Genomic DNA, 27,523 nt, shown 5'->3' with positions numbered 1-27,523 from the left:
GAGGACCCCCATAGGCACTCATGGGACACTGGAGGACCCCCATTGGATTGCCCCTGAGGCTCATGGGACGCTGGAGGACCCCCATAGGCGCTCATGGGACACTGGAGAACCCCCATAGGCGCTCATGGGACGCTGGAGGACCCCATTGGATTGCCCCCGAGGCTCATGGGACACTGGAGGACCCCCATTGGATTGCCCCCGAGGCTCATGGGACACTGGAGGACCCCCATTGGATTGCCCCCGAGGCTCATGGGACACTGGAGGACCCCCATAGGCGCTCATGGGACGCTGGAGGACTCGGAGCTCTTTATTGGCCGCTCTAGGCGGGCGCCACGGAGGAGTTGGAGACCGAGGAGACCTCGGTGCGGGACGTGGAGACCTCGGAGCCGTCGTCGACCTTCTTCCCGAAGAGCTGCAGGATGCAGTTCCGGAACTGCGCGAGCCCCGGGTCAGCGCCGTGGGGCCAGAGCCGGACCCACACACACAGACACGGACCCACACACACAGACAGGGACCCACAGACACAGACACGGACCCACACACACAGACACGGAACCCACACACACAGACAGGGACCCACACACACAGCCCCGGGCCCCACACACCAGCCCTGGACCCACAGACACAGCCCCGCACCCACAGCCACAGCCCCAGACCCACAGACACAGCCCCAGACCCACAGACACAGCCCCAGACCCACAGACACAGCCCCAGACCCACAGACACAGCCCCAGACCCACAGACACAGCCCCGCACCCACAGCCACAGCCCCAGACCCACAGACACAGCCCTGGACCCACAGACACAGCCCCACAGACCCCAGCCCTGCCGTAGCTCCCAGCTCTAAGCTCCGTGTCCCATCTCCATCACGTCCATCTCTGACCTCCCTTCTCCATCTCCACCTCCTGTCTTCATCACCTCCATCTCCCACCTCCATCACCTCAATCGTCTCCATCTCCCATCTCCATCATCCCCATGTCCCACCTCCATCTCCTACCCCCATCTCCATCACCCCCATCTCCATCACCTCCATCTCCATGTCCCGCCTCCAGTCCCATGTCCTGTCTCCATCATCCCCATCTCCACCATCTCGATCATCTCCACCTTCTGTTTCCATCACCTCCATCTCCAATCTCCATCATCCCCATGTCCCGTCTCCACCTTTCTCCCATCTCACCTCCCATTTCCCATCTCCATCACCCCCATCTCTTATCCCCATCTCCATCATCTTGATCATCTCCACCTCTCATCTCCATCACCTCCATCTCCATCATCCCATGTCCCATCTCCACCTCTGTCTCCCATCCCATCACCTCCATCTCCTATCCCCATCTCCACATCCCCATCTCCCATCACCTCCATCTCCATCTCCATCACCTCCATCATCTCCACCTCCCATCTCCATCACCTCCATCTCCATCGTCCCCCACCTCCATCTCCATCATCCCCATGTCCCATCTCCACATCCCCCACATCCCATGTCCATCATCTCCATCTCCTCTCCCCATCTCCCATCTCCATCATCCCCATGTCCCCACTCCACCTCTGTCTCCCATCCCCATCACCTCCATCTCCTATCCCCATCTCCATCACCTCCATCATCTCCACCTCCCATCCCCATCACCTCCACCTCCTATCCCCATCTCCATCACCTCCATCACCTCCATCATCTCCATGTCCCATCTCCATCACCTCCATCACCTCCACCATCCCCACATCCCATCTCCTCTCCCCAACTCCATCATCCCCATCACCTCCACCATCCCCATGTCCCATCTCCACCTCCCATCCCCATCACCTCCATCATCCCCATGTCCCACCTCCATCAACCTCCACCATCTCCCACCATCCCCATGTCCCATTTCCTATCCCCATCTCCATCACCTCCATCACCTCCATCATCTCCACCTCCCATCCCCATCACCTCCATCTCCTATCCCCATCTCCATCACCTCCATCACCTCCATCATCTCCACCTCCCATCCCCATCACCTCCATCTCCTATCCCCATCTCCATCACCTCCATCACCTCCATCATCTCCACCTCCCATCCCCATCACCTCCATCTCCCTATCCCCATCTCCATCACCTCCATCACCTCCATCATCTCCACCTCCCATCTCCATCACCTCCATCTCCTCTCCCCGTCTCCATCACCTCCATCACCTCCATCATCTCCATGTCCCATCTCCTCTCCCCAACTCCATCATCCCCATCACCTCCACCATCCCCACATCCCCATCTCCTCTTCCCAACTCCATCATCCCCATCACCTCCATCATCCCCATGTCCCACCTCCATCACCTCCACCATCTCCACCATCCCCACGTCCCATCTCCTCTCCCCAACTCCATCATCCCCATCACCTCCACCATCCCCATGTCCCACCTCCACCACCTCCACCCCCCATCCGCACCCCCACGCGCCCCCCACCTGTCTGTTCATGAACACGTAGATGATGGGGTTGTAGATGGTGGCGCTCTTGGCGAAGTATGCGGGGAGCGCGGCGGCCAGCGGGTGGAAGGCGTAGCCGGGGTTGGCGGCGGCGAAGCAGGCGAGATGGTGTAGGGCCCCCAGCAGAAGCAGTAGGCCAGGATCATCACCACCACCATGCGCGACACCTCCCGCTCCGCCTTCTGCGTCGACTCCGACTCCTTCTGCTGCGCCGCCACCTGCGGGGACAGCCGGCAATGGGGGGCGCCGTGGGGCTCCGCGCTCGCTCGCGAGGCTCTCTGGGCCTGGATGTGTCTCTAGGGGGCGTTATCAATCTCTATGGTGGCGATGGGGTTCTCTGGGTCTCTGTGGTCTTGATGAGTCTCTAGGGGGCGCTATGGGTCTCTAGGGCGCGCTATCGCTCTGTATGGTAGCTATGAGGCTCGCTGTGTCTCTATGCGTCTCTGCTCTCTATGGGTCGCTGTGGGTCACATGGCGTGGAAGGCCAGCCACGCTATGGGTCACTATGGGGTGCTACGGGTCAGGCTATAGGTCTCTATGGGTTGCTGTGGGTCACTCAGGGTGCAGATGGCCAGCCACACTATAGGTCTCTGTGGGTGCTATGGGTCGCTATGGGTCTCTATGGGGGCTGTGGGTCGCTATGGGTCTCTATGGGGGCTGTGGGTCACTCATGGCGCGGATGGCCAGCCACACTATGGGTCAATATGGGTGCTATGGGTCATGCTATGGGTCTCTCTGGGTCTCTCTGGGGGCTGTGGGTCACTCACGGCGCGGATGGCCAGCCCACACTATGGGTCACTATGGGTGCTATGGGTCGCTATGGGTCTCTCTGGGGGCTGTGGGTCACTCACGGCGTGGATGGCCAGCCACACTATGGGGTCACTATGGGTCTCTATGGGTCGCTATGGGTCTCTATGGGTCGCTATGGGTCTCTCTGGGGGCTGTGGGTCACTCACGGCACGGATGGCCAGCCACACTATGGGTCACTATGGGTGCTATGGGTCTCTATGGGTCTCTATGGGTGCTATGGGTCGCTATGGGTCTCTCTGGGGGCTGTGGGTCACTCACGGCGCGGATGGCCAGCCACACTATGGGTCACTATGGGTGCTATGGGTCGCTATGGGTCTCCCTGGGGGCTGTGGGTCACTCACGGCGCGGATGGCCAGCCACACTTGCAGGTAGCAGAGGATGATGATGGAGAGCGGGAGGAAGCAGCAGGTCACCATGAGCACCACCATGTAGGACTGCACCCCCGGGTCCGAGCTGCCGCTGAACACGTCGGGGCCGCACGAGGTCTTCAGCCCGTGGGGCCAGTACCTGCAGCGACCCCCAAGCGCTATGGGTCACTGTGGGTCACTGTGGGTCACGCTATGGGTGACTATGGGTAACACTGTGGGTCACACTATTGGTCTCTATGGGTTACTAAGGGTCACTATGAGTCACACTATGGATCACCATGGGTCACAATATGGGCCACTATGGGTCACACTGCGGGTCTCTATGGGTCACTATAGGTCACGCTATGGGTTGCTATGGGTCACTATGCATCACACTATGGGGTCACTATGGGTCACACTCTGGGTCTCTATGGGCCACACTATGGGGTCCCTATGGGTCACACTATGGGTTGCTGTGGGTCACACTATGGGTCTCTATGGGCCACACTATGGGTCCCTGTGGGTCACACTCTGGGTCGCTGTGGGGTCCACACTCTGGGTCGCTGTGGGTCACACTATGGGTTGCTGTGGGTCACACTCTGGGTCGCTGTGGGTCACACTATGGGTCTCTCTGGGTCGCTGTGGGTCACACTCTGGGTCCCTATGGGTCACACTCTGGGTCGCTGTGGGTCACACTATGGGTCTCTCTGGGTCGCTGTGGGTCACACTCTGGGTCGCTGTGGGTCACACTCTGGGTCGCTGTGGGTCAGCCCCACCTGCTCCAGCCGAAGATGGGCGGCGCGGTCCAGGCGCAGCTCCAGACCCAGGAGAAGACGATCCCGGCCACGGCGAGCTTCCCGTCGAACTTGATGTTCCCCGAAGGGTTTGCACACCACGAACCAGCGCTCCCAGGGAGATGATGGCCAAGGACCAGAGCGCCGTGATGCCTGCGGCACAGGAGACAGGCCGTAGAGAACGGAGAGAACGGAGAGAACGGAGAGAACAGAGAGAGACCATAGAGACATCAGAGACCATAGAGAGAACGGAGAGAACGGAGAGAATGGAGAGAACGGAGAGAGAATGGAGAGAGACCAGAGAGACATCAGAGACCAGAGAGACACCGGAGAGACAGACCCCCAAAACCATAGAGACCAGAGAGAGACCAGAGAGGGACCAGAGAGAGAGAGCAGAGACCATAGAGAGACCATGGAGACACTGATAGAGAGACCAAAGGGGCCCCACAGCTCTGCCCCATTGCTCACCCCCACATCTCCCATGCCCCCCATTGCTCTCCCCCATTGCTCACCCCCTGGCTCACCCCCACATACCCCCCCTCCAGCTCACCCCCACTGCTCACCCCCATTGCTCTCCCCCACTTCTCACCCCCATTGCTCTCCCCCATTTCTCACCCCCATTTCTCACCCCCATTTCTCACCCCCATTTCTCACCCCCATTTCTCACCCCCATTTCTCACCCCCATTGCTCTCCCCCATTTCTCACCCCCATTTCTCACCCCCATTTCTCACCCCCATTGCTCTCCCCATTTCTCACCCCCATTGCTCTCCCCCATTTCTCACCCCCATTTCTCACCCCCACTGCTCACCCCCATTGCTCTCCCCCACTTCTCACCCCCATCGCTCTCCCCCATTTCTCACCCCCATTTCTCACCCCCATTTCTCACCCCCATTTCTCACCCCCATTTCTCACCCCCACTTCTCACCCCCATTTCTCACCCCCATTGCTCTCCCCCATTTCTCACCCCCACTGCTCACCCCCATTGCTCTCCCCCATTTCTCACCCCCATTTCTCTCCCCCATTTCTCACCCCCATTGCTCTCCCCCATTTCTCACCCCCATTTCTCACCCCCATTGCTCTCCCCCATTTCTCACCCCCATTTCTCACCCCCATTTCTCACCCCCATTTCTCTCCCCCATTTCTCACCCCCATTTCTCACCCCCATTTCTCACCCCCATTGCTCTCCCCCATCGCTCTCCCCCATTTCTCACCCCCATTTCTCACCCCCATTTCTCACCCCCATTTCTCACCCCCATTTCTCTCCCCCATTTCTCACCCCCATTGCTCTCCCCCATTTCTCACCCCCATTTCTCACCCCCATTTCTCTCCCCCATTTCTCACCCCCATTGCTCTTCCCCATTTCTCACCCCCATTTCTCACCCCCATTTCTCACCCCCATTTCTCACCCCCATTTCTCACCCCCATTTCTCTCCCCCATTTCTCTCCCCCATTTCTCACCCCCATTTCTCACCCCCATTTCTCTCCCCCATTTCTCACCCCCATTTCTCTCCCCCATTTCTCACCCCCATTGCTCTCCCCCATTTCTCACCCCCATTTCTCACCCCCATTTCTCACCCCCATTTCTCACCCCCATTGCTCTCCCCCATTTCTCACCCCCATTTCTCACCCCCATTTCTCACCCCCATTTCTCACCCCCATTGCTCTCCCCCATTGCTCTCCCCCATTGCTCTCCCCCCGTGTCCCCCGCCCCGCTCACCGCAGGCGCTGACGGTGTAGCCCTCGATGACGCAGAGCGGGTGCCCCAGCACGAAGTAGCCGAAGATCTGGTTGACGACGCTGATGGTGCTGGCGATGAGCGTCTCGCCCAGGTCGGCCAGCGCCAGGTTCACCAGGATCCAGTTGAGGGGGTGCCGCAGCTTCTTGAAGCGCCACGTGGCCGCCAGCACCAGCCCGTTGGTGAACACCGACGCCAGCACCACGAAGATCATCCAGAGCGACGTCACGTTGTACACCCACCGCGGCGCGATGTGGTAGTTGGGGCCGTCGAAGGGGCCTGCGGGGTGGGGCGGCGCGGGTCAGACCCATGGACACACACAGTGACCCATAGATACACACAGTGACCCACACAGTGACCCATAGACACACACAGTGACCCATAGACACACACAGTGACCCACACAGTGACCCATAGACACACACAGTGACCCATAGATACACACACAGTGACCCATAGATACACACACACATTGACCCAGAGCGCTGCCCCATAGACACGCACATGCACATTGACCCACAGCCAGACCCACAGCACTGCCCCATAGACACACACACAGACCCATAGCCAGACCCACAGCCAGACCCATAGACACGCACAGACCCACGCATTGCCCCATAGCACTGCCCCCCACCTTGCCCCCTTGCCCCCCGCTCCCCCCGGGCCCCACCGCGGGTGTTGTTGCTGTTGGTGTAGGTGAAGACGCTGTCGCGCGTCGTCTCCTCGTCCTCGTGCCGCCGCCGCGCCGCCATCACCGCCGGCCACGCGGCCGCCATGGGGCCGATGTGGGGTGCGGGGCTGCCGCTATGGGGCTGCTGCGGGGGGGCTGCAACGGCACCGCCGCGCTGCGTCACAGGCTCAATGTGGGGCAAAGGCGCTGCTGTGGGGCACGGGGCCGCTGCTATAGGTCGCAGTCCGCTATAGCTCTCAATCCGCTATATGTCACAGCCCGCTACGGGTCGTAGTCCGCTATAGGTCACAGTCTTCTATGGGTCGCAGTCCGCTGTAGGTCACAGTCCTCTATGGGTCACGGTCCGCTATAGGTCGCAATCCACTGTAGGTCTCAGCCCGCTATGGGTCACAGCCAGCTACAGGTATCAGCCCACTATGGGTCACGGTCTGCTATGGGTCTCAGTCCGCTGTGGATCGCGGAGCCACTGTGGGTCACGGTGCCGGCGCCTCTTATACCCACCCCCCCGGATTACCCCCCCGCCCCCCAAGCGCTGAGCCCCCGAATTGGGCCATGTGGGGCAGAGCCCCCCCGGCCCGGCCCGGCCTCACCCCGCTTTGCGCTGATGGGATTGAGCTAATCCCGGCCTCCGCCATCCCCCCCCCAGACCCACACTTGGGGGGCAGCGCAGCAGCACCAGCGCCCTGGACCCGCAGCGCAGGGCATCCTGCCCCATAGTGGGTGCTGCGACCCCTGCCCCATAACTGGGCTCTGTGACTCTCTTGCCCCATAGCGGGTGCTGGGGCCCTCCTGACCCACATATGGGGGTGATGAAACCTCCTTCCCCATAGCAGGTGCTGGGGCCCTACTGACCCACATATGGGGGTGATGAACCCCCCTGCCCCATAGCGGGTGCTGGGGCCTTCCTGACCCACATATGGGGGTGATGAACCCCCCTGCCCCATAGCGGGTGCTGGGGCCCTCCTGACCCACATATAGGGGGTGATGAGCCCCCCGCTGCCCCACAGCCAGTGCTGGACCTGACCTGCCCTAGAGCAGCGCTCTATGGCTCTCCTCTGCCCCACAGCAGGTGCTATGCCCCCCCACCCCATAGCTGGGTTCTAAGGTCCCTCTCACCCCATAGTAGGGTGCCCCCCCCCATAAGCAGGCTCTATGACCCCCCCAGCCCCATAACCAGGCCCTATGATCCCCCACCCCATAACCAGGCTCTATGAGCTCCCTGTCCCATAACTGGGCTCTATGACCCCCCAGCCCCATAACCAGGCTCTATGAGCCCCTGACCCCATAGGCAGGTGCTAGCCCCATAACCAGGCTCTATGATCCTCCCACCCCATAACCAGGCTCTATGGAGCCCCCCACCCCCTAGGGAGGTGCCAGCCCCATATCCGGGCTCTGATGTCCCTCTCACCCCATAGGCGGCTGCTGCCCGCCCCCTGCCCCACACCTGTGTTCAATGACCCTGCCCCATAACCGCGCTCTATGACCCCACCCCCCGCCCCCCAGCGAGTTCCGGCCCCCCCCCGGCGCGGGGCCAAGTGGGGCGCGGGGGGACCCCCCCGGTCCTAAAATAGCCCCGTCCCTAATGAGCAAATGGGGATTAATGGGGGGGGCGGGGGCCCCAAAACCCGCCCCTAATCCCCCCCCCTAAGCCGGATTGTCCGGTCGCTCCAGGGGAGCCCCATGGGGGGGATGCAGCGCCGTGGGGCAGGATGTGGGGAGCTATGGGGCAGTTATAGGTTGCTATGGGGCTGCTGTGGGGCAGTTATAGGGTGCTATGGGGCGCTATGGGGTGCTATGGGGCTGCTGTGGGGCGTCGCAGGCTGCACGGAGCCACCACCAACCACCACGGGGATGCCTTCGGGACGCAGTGGGTCGCTATGGGGCTGCTGTGAGTCACTGTGGGGCACTTGTGGGGCGGTGTGGGGCACTGTGGGTCACTATGGGTCTCTGTTTCTCTATGGGGAGCTATGGGTCTCTATGGGGCACTATGCGTCTCTGTCTCTATGGGTCTCCCTGGGACGCTATGTGTCTCTATGGGGTACTATGGGTCTCCATGGGGTGCTATGTCTCTATGGAGCTCTGTGGGTCTCTGTGGGGTGCTATGGGTCTCTATGGGTCTCCACCGGCTGCTACGTGTCTCTCCGTCTCTATGGGTCTCTGTGAGTCTCTATGAGACATTATGGGACTCTATGGGTCTCCATGGGGTGCTATGGGTCTCTGTGTGTCTCTATGAGTCTCCATGGGGTGCTATGGGGCTCTATGAGTCTCCATGGGGCGCTATGGGGCTCTATGAGTCTCCATGGGGCGCTATGGGGCTCTATGAGTCTCCATGGGGCGCTATGGGGCCGTGCGACTGGAATTCCGCTTGTTCTGAGCTCTTTACACTGGAAAGAGCCCGGGACCAGCAGGACTCGGCCGCGCGGCCCCACTGCGGCACTTGGGGGGCACTTGGGGGGCAGGAGGCGCTTGGGAGGTACTGGAGACGCACTTGGGGTCAGGAAGCACTTGGTGGGCACTTGGGGGGCAGGAGGCACTTGTGGGTCTCGGGTTGCTCCCCGTGGGGCAGAGGTGGAGGCAGCGTCACCGCGTTTATTGCGGGGGGGGGGCTGTGTGTGTGTGTTTATGTACATCAGGATCCGTGGGGCTGCCCCACGGCGAGCGGCGGGGGGGCTGACCCATGGCACCCCCAGCATCCCCCCTCCGGAGCCACACGTCGCCCCAGGGGGCAGAGGATGCCGTGGGGCAGGGTCCAGTCGCGCCGTGGGTCCCGCGATGGGGCAGGCCCCGCCGTGGGTCCCGCTATGGGGCGGGTGAGACCTGGCTGCTGACGGCCGAGACCTGCGTGGCCTGGGAGGAGCCGGAGGCGTCGTCCTCGTCCGCCAGGGGGCTCCTCCCGCAGAACACGAGCTTCAGCATGCACGAGCGGAACTGGGGGGGCGTGACGTCATCGCCGCGGCTGTGACGTCATACAGACCCCCGCCCCACAGAGCGCCCCACAGAGACCCCATAGAAAGAGCCCCACAGACCCCCATAGAGCACCGAGAGAGCCCCATCGAGCCCCCACAGCCACCTCATAGACCCTCATAGAGCCCCACAGCCTCCCCATAGAGCCCCATAGAGCCCCACAGCCACCACATAGAGCCCCATAGAGCCCCACAGACTCCCCATAGAGCCCCATAGCCACCTCATAGACCCTCATAGAGCCCCACAGCCACCACAGAGACAACCATAGAGCCCCATAGCCTCCCCATAGAGCCCCATAGCCACCTCATAGACCCCCATAGAGCCCCATAGCCTCCCCATAGAGCCCCCATAGCCACCTCATAGACGCTCATAGAGCCCCATAGCCTCCCCATAGAGCCCCATAGCCTCCCCATAGAGCCCCATAGCCACCCCATAGACCCTCATAGAGCCCCCATAGACACCTCATAGAGCCCCATAGAGCCCCATAGCCTCCCCATAGAGCCCCATAGCCACCCCATAGACCCTCATAGAGCCCCCATAGACACCTCATAGAGCCCCATAGAGCCCCATAGCCTCCCCATAGAGCCCCATAGCCACCTCATAGACCCCCATAGAGCCCCATAGCCTCCCCATAGAGCCCCATAGCCACCTCATAGACCCCCATAGAGCCCCATAGCCTCCCCATAGAGCCCCATAGCCTCCCCATAGAGCCCCATAGCCTCCCCATAGAGCCCCATAGCCACCCCATAGACCCTCATAGAGCCCCCATAGACACCTCATAGAGCCCCATAGAGCCCCATAGCCTCCCCATAGAGCCCCATAGCCACCCCATAGACCCTCATAGAGCCCCCATAGCCACCCCATAGACCCTCATAGAGCCCCCATAGCCACCCCATAGACCCTCATAGAGCCTCATAGCCACCTCATAGACACCTCATAGAGCCCCATAGCCACCTCATAGACCCCCATAGAGCCCCCATAGCCACCCCATAGACCCTCGTAGAGCCCCCATAGACACCTCATAGAGCCCCATAGAGCTCCATAGCCTCCCCATAGAGCCCCATAGCCACCCCATAGACCCTCATAGAGCCCCCATAGACACCTCATAGAGCCCCATAGAGCCCCATAGCCTCCCCATAGAGCCCCATAGCCACCCCATAGACCCTCATAGAGCCCCCATAGACACCTCATAGAGCCCCATAGAGCCCCATAGCCTCCCCATAGAGCCCCATAGCCACCCCATAGACCCTCATAGAGCCCCCATAGACACCTCATAGAGCCCCATAGAGCCCCATAGCCTCCCCATAGAGCCCCATAGCCACCTCATAGACCCCCATAGAGCCCCATAGCCTCCCCATAGAGCCCCATAGCCACCCCATAGACCCTCATAGAGCCCCCATAGACACCTCATAGAGCCCCATAGAGCCCCATAGCCTCCCCATAGAGCCCCATAGCCACCCCATAGACCCTCATAGAGCCCCCATAGACACCTCATAGAGCCCCATAGAGCCCCATAGCCTCCCCATAGAGCCCCATAGCCACCTCATAGACCCCCATAGAGCCCCATAGCCTCCCCATAGAGCCCCACAGCCACGTCATAGACCCCCATAGAACCCCATAGCCTCCCCATCGAGCCCCCATAGCCACCCCATAGACCCTCATAGAGCCCCCATAGACACCTCATAGAGCCCCATAGAGCCCCATAGCCACCTCATAGACCCCCATAGAGCCCCATAGCCTCCCCATAGAGCCCCATAGCCTCCCCATAGAGCCCCATAGCCACCCCATAGACCCTCGTAGACCCCCATAGACACCTCATAGAGCCCCATGGCCCCGCACAGACCCACCATAGACCCCCTGTGCACCCCATAGGCCCCCATAGCCTCCACAGCCCCTGTTGACGCCCCATTCCCCATAGTCCCTCTTGACGCCCATCCCCCGGTCCCTGTGACCCCCTCCCCTCCCCCACCTGCTTGTTCATGAGCACGTAGATGACGGGGTTGTAAACGGTGGAGGCCTTGGAGAACACGGACGGGACGGAGGCGAGGGCGGGCTCGAGGGGGCGCCCGCGGTGCGAGACGGCCCAGAGGGCGAAGGCGGCGTAGGGCAGCCAGCACGTGAGGAAGCCCAGGACCATGACCACCACCATGCGCGTGACCTCGCGCTCCGCCTTCTGCGTGCTGGCGGACTGCTCCTGCTGCCGCGCCACCTGCAACGGGGGGCGCTATGGGGCGCTATGGGGCGCTATGGGGCGCTATGGGGCAGCCAGACCCACAGCACCAACACTGACTGCTCCTGCTGCCGCGCCACCTGCACGGGGGCAACGGGGCGCTATAGGGCGCTATGGGGCAGCCAGACCCACAGCACCAACACTGACTGCTCCTGCTGCCGCGCCACCTGCAACGGGGGGCGCTATGGGGCGCTATGGGGCAGCCAGACCCACAGCACCAACACTGACTGCTCCTGCTGCCGCGCCACCTGCAACGGGGGCAACGGGGCGCTATGGGGCGCTATGGGGCAGCCACACCCACAGCACCAACACTGACTGCTCCTGCTGCCGCGCCACCTGCAACGGGGGGCGCTATGGGGCAGCCAGACCCACAGCACCAACACTGACTGCTCCTGCTGCCGCGCCACCTGCAACGGGGGGCGCTATGGGGCGCTATGGGGCGCTATGGGGCAGCCACACCCACAGCACCAACACTGACTGCTCCTGCTGCCGCGCCACCTGCAACGGGGGGCGCTATGGGGCGCTATGGGGCGCTATGGGGCAGCCGCACCCACAGCACCAACACTGAGTGCTCCTGCTGCCGCGCCACCTGCAATGGGGCAGTGGGGCGCTATGGGGTGTCCATGGAGCACTATGGGGGGCGCTGGGGGTCACCTTGCGCAGGGTGAGCAGCAGGCGGCCGTAGCAGAACACGATGATGCTCAGGGGGACGCCGAAGCAGAAGAGGAAGAGGAAGAGGACGTAGGACTCGTTGTGCCAGCGGTTGTTGGTCGTGTACCAGTCCGGGCCGCAGGAGCACTGCAGCCCCTCGGGGATGTACCTGGGGGGGACATGGGGCAACACCGGGGAACACGGGGGAACATGGGATAACATGGGATAACATGGGGGAACATGGGGTAACATGGGGGAACACGGGATAACATGGGATAACACAGGGGAACACGGGATAACACGGGGGAACACGGGGTAACATGGGATAACACGGGGGAACATGGGATAACACGGGGGAACACGGGGTAACATGGGATAACATGGGATAACATGGGATAACATGGGATAACATGGGGGAACATGGGATAACATGGGGGAACACAGGGGAACATGGGATAACATGGGATAACACAGGGGAACATGGGATAACATGGGATAACATGGGATAACATGGGATAACACGGGGGAACATGGGATAACATGGGGGAACATGGGGTAACATGGGATAACATGGGGGAACACGGGGTAACATGGGATAACACGGGGGAACATGGGATAACACGGGATAACATGGGGGAACATGGGCGAACATGGGGGAACACGGGGTAACATGGGATAACACGGGGGAACATGGGATAACATGGGGGAACACGGGGGAACATGGGATAACACGGGGGAACACGGGGGAACATGGGATAACACGGGGGAACACGGGGTAACATGGGATAACACGGGGGAACATGGGATAACATGGGATAACACGGGGGAACACGGGGGAACATGGGATAACACGGGGGAACACAGGGTAACATGGGATAACACAGGGGAACATGGGATAACATGGGATAACATGGGGTAACATGGGATAACATGGGGGAACATGGGGGGAACATGGGATAACATGGGATAACATGGGGTAACATGGGGTAACAAGGAATAACATGGGGTAACATAGGATAACATGGGGTAACATGGGATAATACAGGTTAACATTGGATAACATGGGATAACACGGGGTAACATGGGGATAACATGGGGTAAAATGGGATAACATGGGACAACATGGGATAAAATGGAACAACATGTGATAACGTGATAATATATGACAACATGTAATAACCTGTAATAGTATGCAACAACACAGAACAACATGTGACATGAGACGTGATAACATGTGTCAACATGTAATAACCTGTAATAGCACGCAACAACACAGAATAACATGAGACATGTGATAACATGTGTCAACATGTAATAACCTGTAATAGCACGCAACAACACAGAATAACATGAGACATGTGATAACGTGTCCACATGTAATAGCATGCAACATGTGCCAACATGCTCCAAAACGCAGCACCTCGCTCCCACACGTTCCAACACGCGCTCCTCCATGGTCCTACACGCGCTAAGACCTGAAGCCCCGCCCTTCGAGCCAGGCCCCTCCCCTCATCGAGCCCCGCCCCTCCACCCCTCAAGCACCTCCCTTTCCTTCAAGCCCCGCCCCTTTCCCCGGGCCCCGCCCCTCTCCCCTCAGGCCCCGCCCGTTCCCTCAAGCCCCGCCCCTCTCCCCTCGGGCCCCGCCCCTACCGGCTCCAGCCCAGCAGCGGGGGCGCGGCCGCCGCCAGCCCGCAGGCCCAGGTGAGGGCGCAGCCGAGCAGGGCGTGCCCGGGCCGGAAGGAGAAGGAGCCCAGGGGCTTGCAGATAACCAGGAACCGCTCGAAGGCCACCACGGCCAGGGACCAAAGGCTCACCATGCCTGGGGTCACGGCATGGGGGCAGCGGGGTCACGGCATGGGGGCAGCGGGGTCACGGCATGGGGGACATCATGGGGACGTCATTGGGACGTCATGGGTACGTCATGGGTACGTCATGGGGACGTCATGGGTACATCATGGGGACGTCATTGGGACGTCATGGGGACGTCATGGGGACGTCATGGGTATGTCATTGGGACATCATGGGGACATCATGGGGTACGTCATGGGTACGTCATGGGGACGTCATGGGTACGTCATGGGTATGTCATTGGGACGTCATGGGGACATCATGGGGTACGTCATGGGGACGTCATGGGTACATCATGGGGACATCATTGGGACGTCATTGGGACGTCATGGGGACGTCATGGGGACGTCATGGGTACGTCATGGGTATGTCATTGGGACGTCATGGGGACATCATGGGGTACGTCATGGGGACGTCATGGGTACATCATGGGGACATCATTGGGACGTCATTGGGACGTCATGGGGACGTCATGGGGTACGTCATGGGGACGTCATGGGTACGTCATGGGGTACATGGAGGGATACATGAGGGGATACATGGGATACATCATGTGGTACATCATGGCGTGCATCATGGGATACGTCATGGGACACATGGGATACATGGGATACATGATGGGATACATGGGACATATGGCAGACATGGGAGATATGGGAGGTATGGGAGATACAGAATATATGGGATACAGGGATAGGGGGTACAGGGATATGGGATAGGGATAGCAACATGGGACAGGGAGACATGGATATGGGATATGGGACAGGGAGACATGAACATGGGATATGGGATAGGGAGACATGGACATGGGACAGGGAGACATGGACATGGGATATGGGATAGGGAGACATGGATATGGGATATGGGACAGGGAGACATGGATATGGGATATGGGACATGGACATGGGATAGGAAGACATGGATATGGGATATGGGACAGGGAGACATGGATACGGGATATGGGACAGGGAGACATGGATATGGGATATGGGACAGGGAGACATGGATATGGGATATGGGACAGGGAGACATGGATACGGGATATGGGACAGGGACATAGGACACAGGACACCAGCACAGTGACACCACAGCCACATTCATGTGTCCCCACCATCAACACCCCGCACACCCACGGCCCCCGCTCCCAACATCCCCATCACCAACACCCCCATTCCCCCCATTCCCATTCCCATCACCCACATCCCACAGCCTCCATTCCTAGCACCCCCATCCCCATCACCCCTGCCCCATCCCCACCATCTCCATCACCCTCATCCCCCCCATTCCCACCCCAACATCTCCTTTCCCAACATCTCCATGCTCCTGTGTCCTTCTGCACCACATCCCATCCCCACATCACCCCCACCCCATCCCCACATCACCCCCACCCCATCCCCACATCACCCCCATCCCATCCCCATCACCCCCATCCCATCCCCATGCCCCCATCCTATTCCTATCACCCCCATCCCATTCCCAACATCTCCATCCCATTCCCATCACCCCCACCCCATCCCTGTCACCCCCATCCCATCACCCCCATCCCCCACCCCGCCCCCACCCCACCCCATCCCCCCCCATCCCATCACCCCCATCCCCACCCCACCCCATCCCATTTCCTTCCCCATCCCCACCCCATCACCCCCATTCCCCACCTCACCCCACCCCACCCCATCCCATCCCCATCACATCCTCATCCCACCCCTTCCCCATCCCCACCCCATCCCCACCCCATCCCCATCCCCACCCCATCACCCCCATTCCCACCCCACCCCACCCCATCCCCATCCTATCCCCATCCCCACCCCATCCACATCCTATCCCCATCCCCACCCCACCCCATCCCCACCCCATCACCCCCATTCCCCCCCCCCCCCCACCCCATCCCCACCATCCCCATCCCCAGCCCAGCGCCCCCTCCCCCACCTCCGAGGGTGGCCATGAAGCCCTCCACCTTGCAGGCGGTGGGCCCCAGCACGAAGTAGGTGCTGGCGAAGCTGTAGGCGGCGGTGGTGGAGCCCACGAGCAGCACGAGCAGGTTGGCCAGGGCCAGGTTCACCAGGATGTAGTTGAGGTGCGAGCGGAGCTTGCGGAACCGCGCGGTGCAGGCGATGGTGAGCGCGTTCACCGGCACGCCCAGCGCCACCAGCGCCACCATGAAGGCGGCCATGGCCGCGAAGAGCCCCGCGCTGCCCAGGTGCGTCTGCGGCACCAGGAACGGGCTCAGCGCCGACGCGTTCCCCCCCGGCACGGGCACCGGCAGGAAGAAATCCTCGGGGAGGTCATCGGAGGGGGGCATGGCTGGGGGGGGTGGGGGGGGTTGGATTGGATGTGATGAATGGGGTGGGTTGGGATGGGATTGGGATGGGATGGGTGGGATGGATGGGATTGGGATGGGATGGGTGGGATGGATTGGATGGGATGGGATGGATGGGATGGATTGGTATGGGATGGATGGGATGGATGGGACGGGATTGGGATGGATGGGATTGGGATTGGGATGGGATGGATGGGATTGGGATGGGATGGGTGGGATGGATTGGATGGGATGGGATGGATGGGATGGATTGGGATGGGATGGATGGGATGGGATTGGGATGGATTGGGATGGGACGGATGGGATGGGATTGGGATGGGACAGATGGGATGGGATTGGGATGGGACAAATGGGATGGGATTGGGATGGATGGGTGGGATGGATTGGGATGGGATGGATGGGATGGATTGGGATGGGATGGGTGGGATGGATTGGGATGGATGGATGGGATGGATTGGGATGGGATGGGTGGGATGGGATTGGGATGGGACGGATGGGATGGGATTGGGATGGACGGATGGGATGGATGGGATTGATGGGATAGGATTGGGATGGGATGGATGGACACAGGGATGAGTCTTTGGGATGGGTGTGATGGAATGGATGGGCAGAGGGATGGAGATTTGGGATGGATGAGCACAGGGATGGATGGGATGGGATGGATGGACACCTGGGTAGAGCTTGGGGATGGATAGATACAGGGATGAGGGGTTTAGACAGATGGAATGAGATGGAGGGATGGGAATTTGGAATGGATGGATGAATGAGCTCAGGGATGAGGATTTGGGATGGGATGGATGGGATGGACACAAGGATGGATGGGATGGGATGGGATGGAGGGCACAGAAGCAGATGCGCGGTGGCGGGTACCAGGCCCAATGGATGGGGTTGGGTCGGGGGCTCTGGGGGACCCTTTTATCCCCCGGGGCCGATCCGGCTCATCCTGGTTTTAGCACCCGGGAAGCGGCTTTGGGGACGGTAATCGGGATCAGCGCCGGGATGAGGCCGGGATCAAACCGGGATCAGCACCGGGATCAGCACCAGGAGCGGCCGTGCCAGCCCCCGGTGCCTCCAATGGGCGCCAATGGGAACCCCAAACCCCCCCCAGCACCCCAAAAGTTACCCTGTCCTGCGTCCCCCCCCCCTGCACCCCCAAATCCGGGGGGTGCGGGGACAATGGGGTCCAATGGGGGGGGTCCATGTGGTCAATGGGGTGGGGTCCCTGGTGCGGGGGGGGAGGGGGGCAGCACCCATGGGTGTCAGCCTGAGCAGCGCCTTAATCCCGGCCTTAAGCGGATCCTGGGCTGGGATTAGGGGTAAATCCCAACCGGAGCTGACACGATTCCGGCCCCGATGGGGGTGCTGTGGGGCTGCCCCATTGGGGGGTGGGGGGGACAGACTGGGAGCACTGGGGCCAATAGCGCCAGTAACTTGTGTCCGTGTGGCTCCAGGTGTGGGGCTGCCATGCCCAGGGAGGGGCGGGGGGGTGGTGTCTATGGGGCAGCCATGGGGCAGCCATGGGGCAGCCATGGGGCAGCTCCAGTCGCCGCGGGGAAGCCGAGGAGGCGCCTATGGGGCAGCGGCGGCTCCAGTGGGGCAGGGGCGGCACTTGGGGGACACCGGACGCACTTGGGGGGCAGCGGCGGCCCCGCCCCCCGGCCCGTTCCGGCCGTTGCGTTTCAAACGCGATCGCGGAGGGGGTGTGGGGGGGAAAACGCGTCCCTTGCCCCGCCCCCCGCTTGGTGACGTCAGGTGACGGTCACCTCTCCCGACCAATCCGCTCTCCCCGTCCCAGCGCGGGCCCAACGGGCGGCTGCGCGCGCTCGGCCGGCCCCGCCCCCTTTGGCGCGCCGTAATGACAGCGCTTCCCGCCAATTCCAACGGCCGCCGGGAGCGCGCCGGCCCCTCCCACGCCGGGGGCGGGGCGGCGCTCGGCAGCCAATCAGCGCTCTGCGGCGCTCGGAGCGGCGGCCGCCGCAGCCAATCGCGGCGCGGGCAGGGCGGGGCGCGGGGCGCTCCGGGTTCGCTCTCGGGCTCCGTTCGGGGCCCCCCCCCACTTTCTCTCCGCGTTCCCCCCCCCCCCCCCCCCGTCCGCGTCCCCCCCCCCCCCCCCTTCGCGTCCGTCCCCCCCCCCCCCCCCCAGCGGGTTCTTCGCTGCGAAGAAAATGGCGGCGGCCGAGCGGGGCCGGGGAGAGGCTGTGAGTGCCCGGGGGGGGCGGGGGGGCGGGGGGGGGGGGGGGGAAGAGGAGGAGGAGGTGAGGGGGGGGGGGGGGGCTGTAAATGGAGAGAGGGAGGGGGGGGTCCCGCCGCTTGTTTTCCCGCGCGCGCGCCGCCGCGAGACCCCGCGCGCCCCCCCCCCCAATTTCCCCGCCCACGGCCCCCCCCCGTTTCCCCGCCGTGCGCGCGCGCCCGGGCGGGAACGGGAGGAACGGGGAGGGGAAGGGGGGAGGGGGGGGTGGTGAAGGGAGGAAGGGGGGGGGCGGGGGGGAGGGGGGGGGGGACGCGCTCCGAGTTGCGTCACAAACGGCCGCGGCCCCCCCGGGAACGGGGAGCGGGGACGGGAGCGGCCCCCCCGGCGCGAGACCCCCCCCCGAGTGCGCCCCGAGAGCGGGAACCCCCGAGGGGGGCGTGGTCTGGGCCCGATCCCCCCAATGGGGACCCCTTCCCCCCTTTCCGTGTCCTTTCATGGGGACCCCCAATGGGGACCCCCCCTTCGCAGGCCGGGGAATGGCGACCCCGCCCCCTTATGGGATACCCCCCCCCCAGTCGCGGTGCCCCCCAAAACCCGAAAACACCCAAAGCACTGAATTCACCCCAAGACGGAGCTCGGGGGCTGCGCCCTGAAATAGCCCGAATCACCCCAAAATGTTTGCGGCCGCGGCGCCCCAAAACACCCCAAAAGAGCCCAAATGAGCCCAAAACAGCGCTCGTGCGGGGCCCAAAATGCCCCGAATCGCTCCAAAATGCTCCCGGCCGCGGCGCTCCCCTTGGGCCCCAAACCAGCCCAAATCACCCCAAAAATGTGGCCCGGGGGGTGCCCCAAATCCCCCCAGATTACCCTGAATCCCCCCAAAACGCTCCCGAGCGCTGCGGCCCGGAGCAGCCCGAACCACCCCAAACTGCGGCCCTCCCGCGGTGCCCGAATCACCCTGAATCGCCCCAAAATCCGCCCCGTCCGGTGTGCCCAAAACCCCCCCGATCGCCCCCAAAATGAGCCTGAGCCCATCCCAGCCGCGGGGCTCCGAAACAGCCCAAATCGCCCTGAAACGCCCCCAAATGGGGCCCAAGCCCTGGGAAACACCGAAAGCAGCCCCAAATTCCCGCCCAACGATCCCGAAAGTCCCAAAATCCCCCAAATTGCTGCTCCCGGTGCCATGGACCCGATCCCGGCTCCGGCCGAAGCATCCCGGTGGCTCGGGATGAGCCCGACACCTGGAGCATCCCATCGGGAGCATCCATTGGGAGCACCCAATAGGGAACATCCCATAGGGAGTATCCATAGGGAACATCCCACAGGAACATCCTTAGGGAACATCCCATAGGAGCATCTGTAGGGAACAATCCCAACGGACATCCCATTGGGAGCATCCCTAGGGAAGCATCCCATGGGGAACATCCATAGGGAACATCCCATTGGGAGCATCCCTAGGGAGCATCCCATGGGGAACATCCATAGGGAACATCCCATAGGGAGCATCCCATGGGGAGGCATCCCATAGGAGCATCCATAGGGAGCATCCCATGGGAGCATCCATATTGACATCCCATAGGGAGCATCCCATAGGGAGCATCCCATGGGGAGCATCCATAGGGAGCATCCCGGTCCACCAGCTCCGGGCTCCATCCCCATTCCCGGCCCCACATCCAGCTCTTCCCGGCGATCCCACATCCCGGAGCTGGCGCTTCCCGCCCCGTGTCCCATGGGGCTCAACCCCAGGGGGGTCATTATGGGATGGGCCCGGGGGGGGAGCCTCTGTGGGGGCTGGTTTAGGGGATCCCCCATGGCCCCTAGGCCATATCCATGGTCCGTGACCCATGGCCTGGGTCCGGATCCGGGTCCTGTGTCCCGTATCCGTCTCCCACATCCCCATACCCCATGTCCCCATCCCATATCCCACATCCCACACCCCACATCCCGTCCCCTTATGCTATATCCCGTATCTATATCCCTTATTCCGCATCCCATACCCATGTCCTGCGTCTGACATCCCTTACCCCGTATCCCTATCCCTTATCCCATACTCATATCCCATGCTCTATATCCTTATCCCGTATCCACATTCCATACCCCATACCCATATCCCTCATCCCATATCCCATACCCCAATACCGCACACCCTTATCCCGTATCCACATCCCATACCTGTATCCCATATCCCATACCCACACTGCACCCCTGTATCCCGTATCCAATGTCCCACACCTGTATCCCATACCCCATACCCCACACCGCACCCCCGTATCCTGTATCCAACGTCCCACACCGCACCCCCGTATCCCGTATCCAACGTCCCACACCGCACCCCCGTATCCCATGCCCCGTATCCAACGTCCCACACCGCACCCCCGTATCCCATATCCCGTATCCAACGTCCCGCACCGCACCCCCGTATCCCATATCCCGTATCCAACGTCCCGCACCGCACCCCCGTATCCCATATCCCGTATCCAACGTCCCGCACCGCACCCCCGTATCCCATACCCGTATCCAACGTCCCACACCGCACCCCCGTATCCCATATCCCGTATCCAACGTCCCGCACCGCACCCCCGTATCCCATATCCCGTATCCAACGTCCCGCACCGCACCCCCGTATCCCATATCCCGTATCCAACGTCCCACACCGCACCCCCGTATCCCATGCCCCGTATCCAACGTCCCACACCGCACCCCCGTATCCATGCCCCGTATCCAAACGTCCCACACCGCACCCCCGTATCCCATATCCCGTATCCAACGTCCCACACCGCACCCCCGTATCCCATATCCCGTATCCAACGTCCCACACCGCACCCCCGTATCCCATATCCCGTATCCAACGTCCCACACCGCACCCCCGTATCCCATACCCGTATCCAACGTCCCACACCGCACCCCGTATCCCATATCCCGGATCCAACGTCCCACACCGCACCCCCGTATCCCATATCCGTATCCAACGTCCCACACCGCACCCCCGTATCCCATATCCCGTATCCAACGTCCCGCACCGCACCCCCGTATCCCATATCCCGTATCCAACGTCCCACACCGCACCCCCGTATCCCATATCCCGTATCCAACGTCCCACACCGCACCCCGTATCCCATATCCCTGTATCCAACGTCCCACACCGCACCCCCGTATCCCATATCCCGTATCCAACGTCCCACGCCGCACCCCCGTATCCCTCACCCAACCCCGTCCCGCCCACCCGCAGGGAGGAGAAGCCGGAGGAGCCGCTCTCGGCGATGCGGGAGCGGGCGCCCAAGGCCAAGAAGCTGAAGCGGGAGCGCCGGGAGGAGCCGGAGCCGGAACCGGAGCCGGCGCCGCCGTCGTCGGAGCCGGCCGAGGCCGGCAAGGCCGAGAGCTCGGAGGGGGCGGCGGCGGCGGCGCCGGCGGCTCCGGAGGCGTCGGCGTCACCCAGCAGCGGCGCTCGATCATCCGGGACCGCGGGCCCATGTACGAGGATCCCACCCTGCCCGAGGGCTGGACCCGCAAGCTGAAAGCAGCGCAAGTCCGGCCGCTCCGCCGGGAAGTACGACGTCTACCTGATCAAGTGAGCCCGGGGCGGCAGCCGGGGGGCACCGCGGTGGGGACGGGCTGGGATGGGAGGCACCGGGATGCAGCCGGGATGGCGATGGGATGCGTCCAGGATGGCGATGGGATGGGGATGGGATGGGAGGCACCGGGATGCAGCCGGGATGGCGATGGGATGCGTCCAGGATGGTGATGGGATGGGGATGGGATGGGAGGCACCGGGATGCAGCCGGGATGGCGATGGGATGCGTCCAGGATGGCGATGGGATGGGGATGGGATGCGTCCAGGATGGTGATGGGATGGGGATGGGATGGGAGGCACCGGGATGCAGCCGGGATGGGGATGGGATGCGTCCAGGATGGCGATGGGATGGGGATGGGATGGGAGGCACCGGGATGCAGCCAGGATGGCGATGGGATGGGGATGGGATGCGTCCAGGATGGTGATGGGATGGGGATGGGATGGGAGGCACCGGGATGCAGCCGGGATGGGGATGGGATGCGTCCAGGATGGCGATGGGATGGGGATGGGATGGGAGGCACCGGGATGCAGCCAGGATGGCGATGGGATGGGGATGGGATGCGTCCAGGATGGCGATGGGATGGGATGCGTCCAGGATGGCGATGGGATGGGGATGGATGCGTCCGGGATGGCGATGGGGATGGGGATGGGATGCGAGGCACCCGGATGCAGCCAGGATGGCGATGGGATGGGGATGGGATGCGTCCAGGATGGGAATGGGATGGGAGGCACCGGGGATGAGATGCACTGGGATGGGAGGCACCGGGATGCAGCCAGGATGGGAGCGGAGCATGGTGGGAGGCATCGGGTGGTACTGGGATGGTGTCAGGATGCACTGGGACGTGCTAGTTGTGTACCAGTAGGGTACTGGGATGCATCAGGATGCATTGGGGCGCAGTAGCTGGATACCAGTATGGTACTGTGGTGCACTGAGATGCATTGGGATGCATTGGGGCGCACTAGTTGGGTACCAGTAGGGTTCTGGGGTGCACTGTTGCACGCTGGGGTGCATCAGGATGGTACCAGGATGGTATTGGGATGCATGGGGATGCTTTGGGATGGTACTGGGATAGCATCAGATGCACGGGGATGATACCGGGATGCACTAGGATACAGTGGGATGCATCGGAGCGCACGAGTAGGTACCAGTAGGGTGCTGAAGTGCACTGCGATGCATCGGGATGATATCGGGGTGCATTGGGACGCACTGATTGGGTACCAGTAGGGTACTGGGGTGCGCTGTGGGTGCACTGGGAAGCATCGGGATGGTATGAGAATGGTATCGAGATGCATCGGGATATATTGGGGTGCACTGGAGTGCACTAGTTAGGTACCAGTAGGGTACTGGGATGCATTGGCATGCTCTGGGTTGCTATGATTTGCGTTGGGAAGCACTGGGATGCATGAGGATGCATTGGGATGGTACCAGTAGGGTCCTGGGATGTATTGGGGTGTATTGGGGTGGTAACCGGTAGGGTCCTGGGACGCACTGGCCCGTGCTTGCCGCGGTTGCCGGGCGCGGCGGCCGCGGTGGCTGACGTCGGCGCCGCAGCCCCCAGGGCAAAGCGTTCCGGTCCAAGGTGGAGCTCGTGGCGTACTTCGAGAAGGTCGGGGACACCTCGCTGGACCCCAACGACTTCGACTTCACCGTCACCGGGCGGGGGAGCCCCTCGCGGCGCGAGCAGCGCCCGCCCAAGAAGCCCAAAGGCGCCAAGAGCGCGGGCACCGGGCGCGGCCGCGGCCGCCCCAAGGGCAGCGGCGCCCCCAAAGCCCCCAAGGCGGTGGCGGCCGAGGCGGCCCCGGCGCTGCCCAAGCGCGGGGGGGGCGCTGGAGAAGAGCCCGGCCAAGCTGCTCGTGAAGATGCCGGTTCGCGGGCGGCGCGCGCGGCGACGCCGGTGCCGGAGCCGCCACCACCTCGGCGCAGGTCCTGGCCGTGAAGCGCCCGGGCCGCAAGCGGAAAGCGGAGCCCGACCGGCACGGGGGAGCGCCCAAGAAGCGGGGCCGCAAACCGGCGGCGGGAACCGGGCCCGGTGGCGCCGGCACCGGCAGCGGAGCGGCGGCGTTGGCGGCGGCGGCCGAAGCAAGAAGAAGGCGGCGGCGGCGGCGGCGCCCGCGGTGCAGGAGACGGTGCTGCCCATCAAGAAGAGGAAGACGCGGGAGCCGGCGCTGCTGGAAGCGGCCAAACCGGCGCCGGCGCCGCCCGAGCGCGGCCCCCGCGGCCCCCGCGCCGCCCGCGGCAGCCCCAAGGGTCGCGGTGGCGGCGGTGCCGCGGTGCCGGCGCCCGGCAGGAGGGAGCTGGGGGGGTCGCCGGTGCCGAGCGAGCCCCCCCGGGCAGCCCCAAGGACAGCGGCAGCGCCGCCCCCCCGGCGGCACAGGACTGCAGCGGCTGCTCCCAGCACCGCGGCGCCGCGGCCGCCCCCGACGGCTGCGCCACGGCAAAGACTCCGTTGGGCCGGGCGCCGGGGGGGGAGCCCGAGCCCAAGGACGCTGCTTCCTCCTCCTCCTCCTCGTCCTCATCCTCGTCCTCGTCCTCCTCCTCCTCGTGCTCGTCCTCGTCGGCGCCGCCGCCCCCTCCCCCGCCCAGCGCCGCGGTGCCGCGGCCGCCGCCCGCCGCCCCCCCCGCGACGAGGCGGTCGACACCAGGACGCCTGTGCCCGAGCGGGTCAGCTGACTGTGAGCCAACCAATCACGGACCCAGGATGGACACATGGACCCACCCCGTCCCCCCCCATCGCCCCCCCTCCCCCCAGCTCCATCACCCTGAGCCCCCTCCCCCATCCCAGCCCCCCCCCCCCGTCTATGACCGAGAAGCACAGCGAGGGCCCCCCCACAAGCACTAAAGGGGGGGGGTGGCCCCGGGGACCCCCCCCTGATGTGGGGGGGTGAAGGGGGCTCCGGGGCCATGGGGGGGTCGGGGTCCGCCCCTCCCCTAGCGCCGCCGCTTCATTCGTTCTTCCAGTTCCGTTCCCGCGTTTTTAGGTAGGAACCATTTGCACTAAGGGGGGCCGGGGGGCGCCGCCGTCCAGTGGGGGCCAAGGAGGAGCCAATCGGGAGTGGTTTGGCATTGAGGGGATCCAGCGTTGAGCCAATCAGGAGAGGGTGTTGTGGCGGAGCCAATCGGGATGGAGTTGGGATCCACTCCGCAGCCAATCAGCAGGGGTGTTTGAAAGGGATGGGAGCCAATCGGGAGCCGCTTTCAGCTTGGCTGGGGTCCGGCCTGGAGCCAATCAGGAGTTGTTAATGGGCGGGATCTGGTGTGGAGCCAATCGGCAGCTTTTGGGAGGGATCCACGGCTGAGCCAATCAGGAGCGGGGGAGGCGGGTCCATGTGGAGCGCTGAGTGGCTGGAGGGGGTTTGGGGTCAGCCAATCAGAGGGCCTCGGGGGCGGGCAGATTCTGGGTCACTCCAGTCAGTAGCCAATCAGTGGTGGTTTGGGGTTGGAGGGTGGACCTGGTCTCTGTCCAATCAGGAGTCGCGGTGGGTTGGGGCGGGATCTGGTCTGGAACCAACCAGGAGAGACGAGTCTGGAGCCAATCAGGGAGACTGTGGGCGGGAAGGGATCTCGTTTAGAGCCAATCAGGAGAGTCTGTGACCTGACGGCGGGATCGAGTTCTGGAGCCAATCAGGAGCAACCATTGGGTTGTGTGCGTGTGTGGGGGGGGTAAGGATCCGCTTTGGAGCCAATCAGAGCCGGCGGCCGCTTGCGGCGGGCAGTGCTCCAGAGCAATCAGCAGCGACGCGTGCCGGGGCAGGAGGGGGCGGGCAGGAGCCAATCAGGCGTGAGCGTGTGGGACCCAGCTGACCAATGGGGAGTCACTGGGGGGAGGTTCCCAGCCCGGGGGGGCCCCCCTTTAGTTCTTCCACCCCCCTCCCCCCTCCCGGTCCCGGCTCCTCAAGGCAATAACGGGGGGGGGATGGGACGGGACCCGCGGCGCCAGGGGCAGGAGGGGCCCGGGGGGGGGGGGGCGGTTCCATGGGGGGGCCCGGGGAGGGGAGGTTCCATGGGGGGTGGGGGGGGTCGCACCTATTTATTCGTTAGTGGCGCGAGGAGATTTTGCCTTATAAATTTACATGAAACCCCCTCGGCTCTGCCTCCTTCTTGGGGGTCCAAGGCGCCGCCCACCCTCCCCCCCCATGTTTTTAGGTCCCCCCCTCCCCCCCTCGCGTCGCCAAGGCCCCCCCGGTGCCCCTCTCCCCCCTCCCCCCGGGCTCTGTGTCTGTGCTGGAGTGATCTATAAATCTGTGTGCACCAATGGCTCTGCGCTTTATTGGACACCCCCACATGGACCCCTCCCCCCCGCGGTGGGTGGGGGAGGCAGAGCTTCCATTGGGGACCAATGGATCCCAGCCGACCCCTGGGGGGGCGGGGGTGACGTCACCGCATCCCAGGTGTGATGACACCGCATCCTGTGTGTGACGTCACCGCATCCCAGGTGTGATGACATCGCATCCTGTGTGTGACGTCACCGCATCCCAGGTGTGATGAACCGCATCCTGTGTGTGACGTCACCGCATCCAGGTGTGATGACACCGCATCCTGTGTGTGACGTCACCGCATCCCAGGTGTGATGACACCGCATCCTGTGTGTGACGTCACCGCATCCCAGGTGTGATGACATCGCATCCTGTGTGTGACGTCACCGCATCCCAGGTGTGATGACACCGCGTCCTGTGTGTGACGTCACCGCATCCCTCACCCTCCGCTCTCCCTGAGTAGTCACCGGGGTGTCCCGGCGGCTGTGACGTCACGGCCGCAATGACGTCATCGCGAGGAGCGCGGCACCGCCCCTTTTTTGTCCCGCTTGATCCACGCTCAATATGGCGGCCGCGACACGGTTCGCCACGCTCAAGATGGCGGCGTGGGCGGAGCCTGCTCTTAAAGGGGAAGCGCCTGGAGCCGGAGCCGTTGATCCCATTGG

The 27,523-nt window shown here is 63.0% G+C and overlaps 3 protein-coding genes across 3 annotated transcripts; 1 reads left to right on the top strand and 2 right to left on the bottom strand.

The window, feature by feature from the left end:
• Window positions 1-251: 251 nt before the first annotated feature.
• Window positions 252-6,926, bottom strand: LOC133264262 (red-sensitive opsin-like). The gene is given in 9 exon segments (XM_061444202.1): window positions 252-433; window positions 2,434-2,561; window positions 2,564-2,672; window positions 3,606-3,771; window positions 4,388-4,488; window positions 4,490-4,522; window positions 4,524-4,558; window positions 6,124-6,420; window positions 6,812-6,926. Coding segments are annotated over 9 exon segments (1,089 nt in total). The 5' UTR covers window positions 6,918-6,926; the 3' UTR covers window positions 252-319.
• Window positions 6,927-9,630: 2,704 nt separating this feature from the next.
• On the bottom strand, window positions 9,631-16,826 carry LOC133264265 (blue-sensitive opsin-like). Its single transcript, XM_061444206.1, has 5 exons — window positions 16,452-16,826; window positions 14,328-14,496; window positions 12,681-12,846; window positions 11,766-12,005; window positions 9,631-9,760 (listed from the first exon to the last, which is right to left on the bottom strand). The coding sequence occupies exons 1-5, from the start codon at window positions 16,822-16,824 to the stop codon at window positions 9,632-9,634; spliced, it is 1,077 nt and encodes a 358-aa protein (XP_061300190.1). The 5' UTR covers window positions 16,825-16,826; the 3' UTR covers window position 9,631.
• Window positions 16,827-18,978: 2,152 nt separating this feature from the next.
• MECP2 (methyl-CpG binding protein 2) lies at window positions 18,979-25,603 on the top strand. The gene is given in 11 exon segments (XM_061444204.1): window positions 18,979-19,040; window positions 22,263-22,465; window positions 22,468-22,547; window positions 22,549-22,601; window positions 24,157-24,424; window positions 24,426-24,470; window positions 24,472-24,694; window positions 24,697-24,933; window positions 24,936-25,374; window positions 25,376-25,473; window positions 25,476-25,603. Coding segments are annotated over 10 exon segments (1,743 nt in total). The 5' UTR covers window positions 18,979-19,040; window positions 22,263-22,293.
• The last annotated feature ends 1,920 nt before the right edge of the window (window positions 25,604-27,523 follow it).

This window comes from Pezoporus flaviventris, unplaced genomic scaffold (assembly GCF_033815535.1).
Source record: "Pezoporus flaviventris isolate CSIRO_AGI_PZ_B2104156 unplaced genomic scaffold, CSIRO_AGI_Pfla_v1 ptg000731l, whole genome shotgun sequence".
Lineage (NCBI taxonomy): Eukaryota > Metazoa > Chordata > Aves > Psittaciformes > Psittacidae > Pezoporus > Pezoporus flaviventris.
The sequence above is the reverse complement of the archived record's forward strand: the minus strand, read 5'-3'. Positions and strand labels throughout refer to the sequence as shown.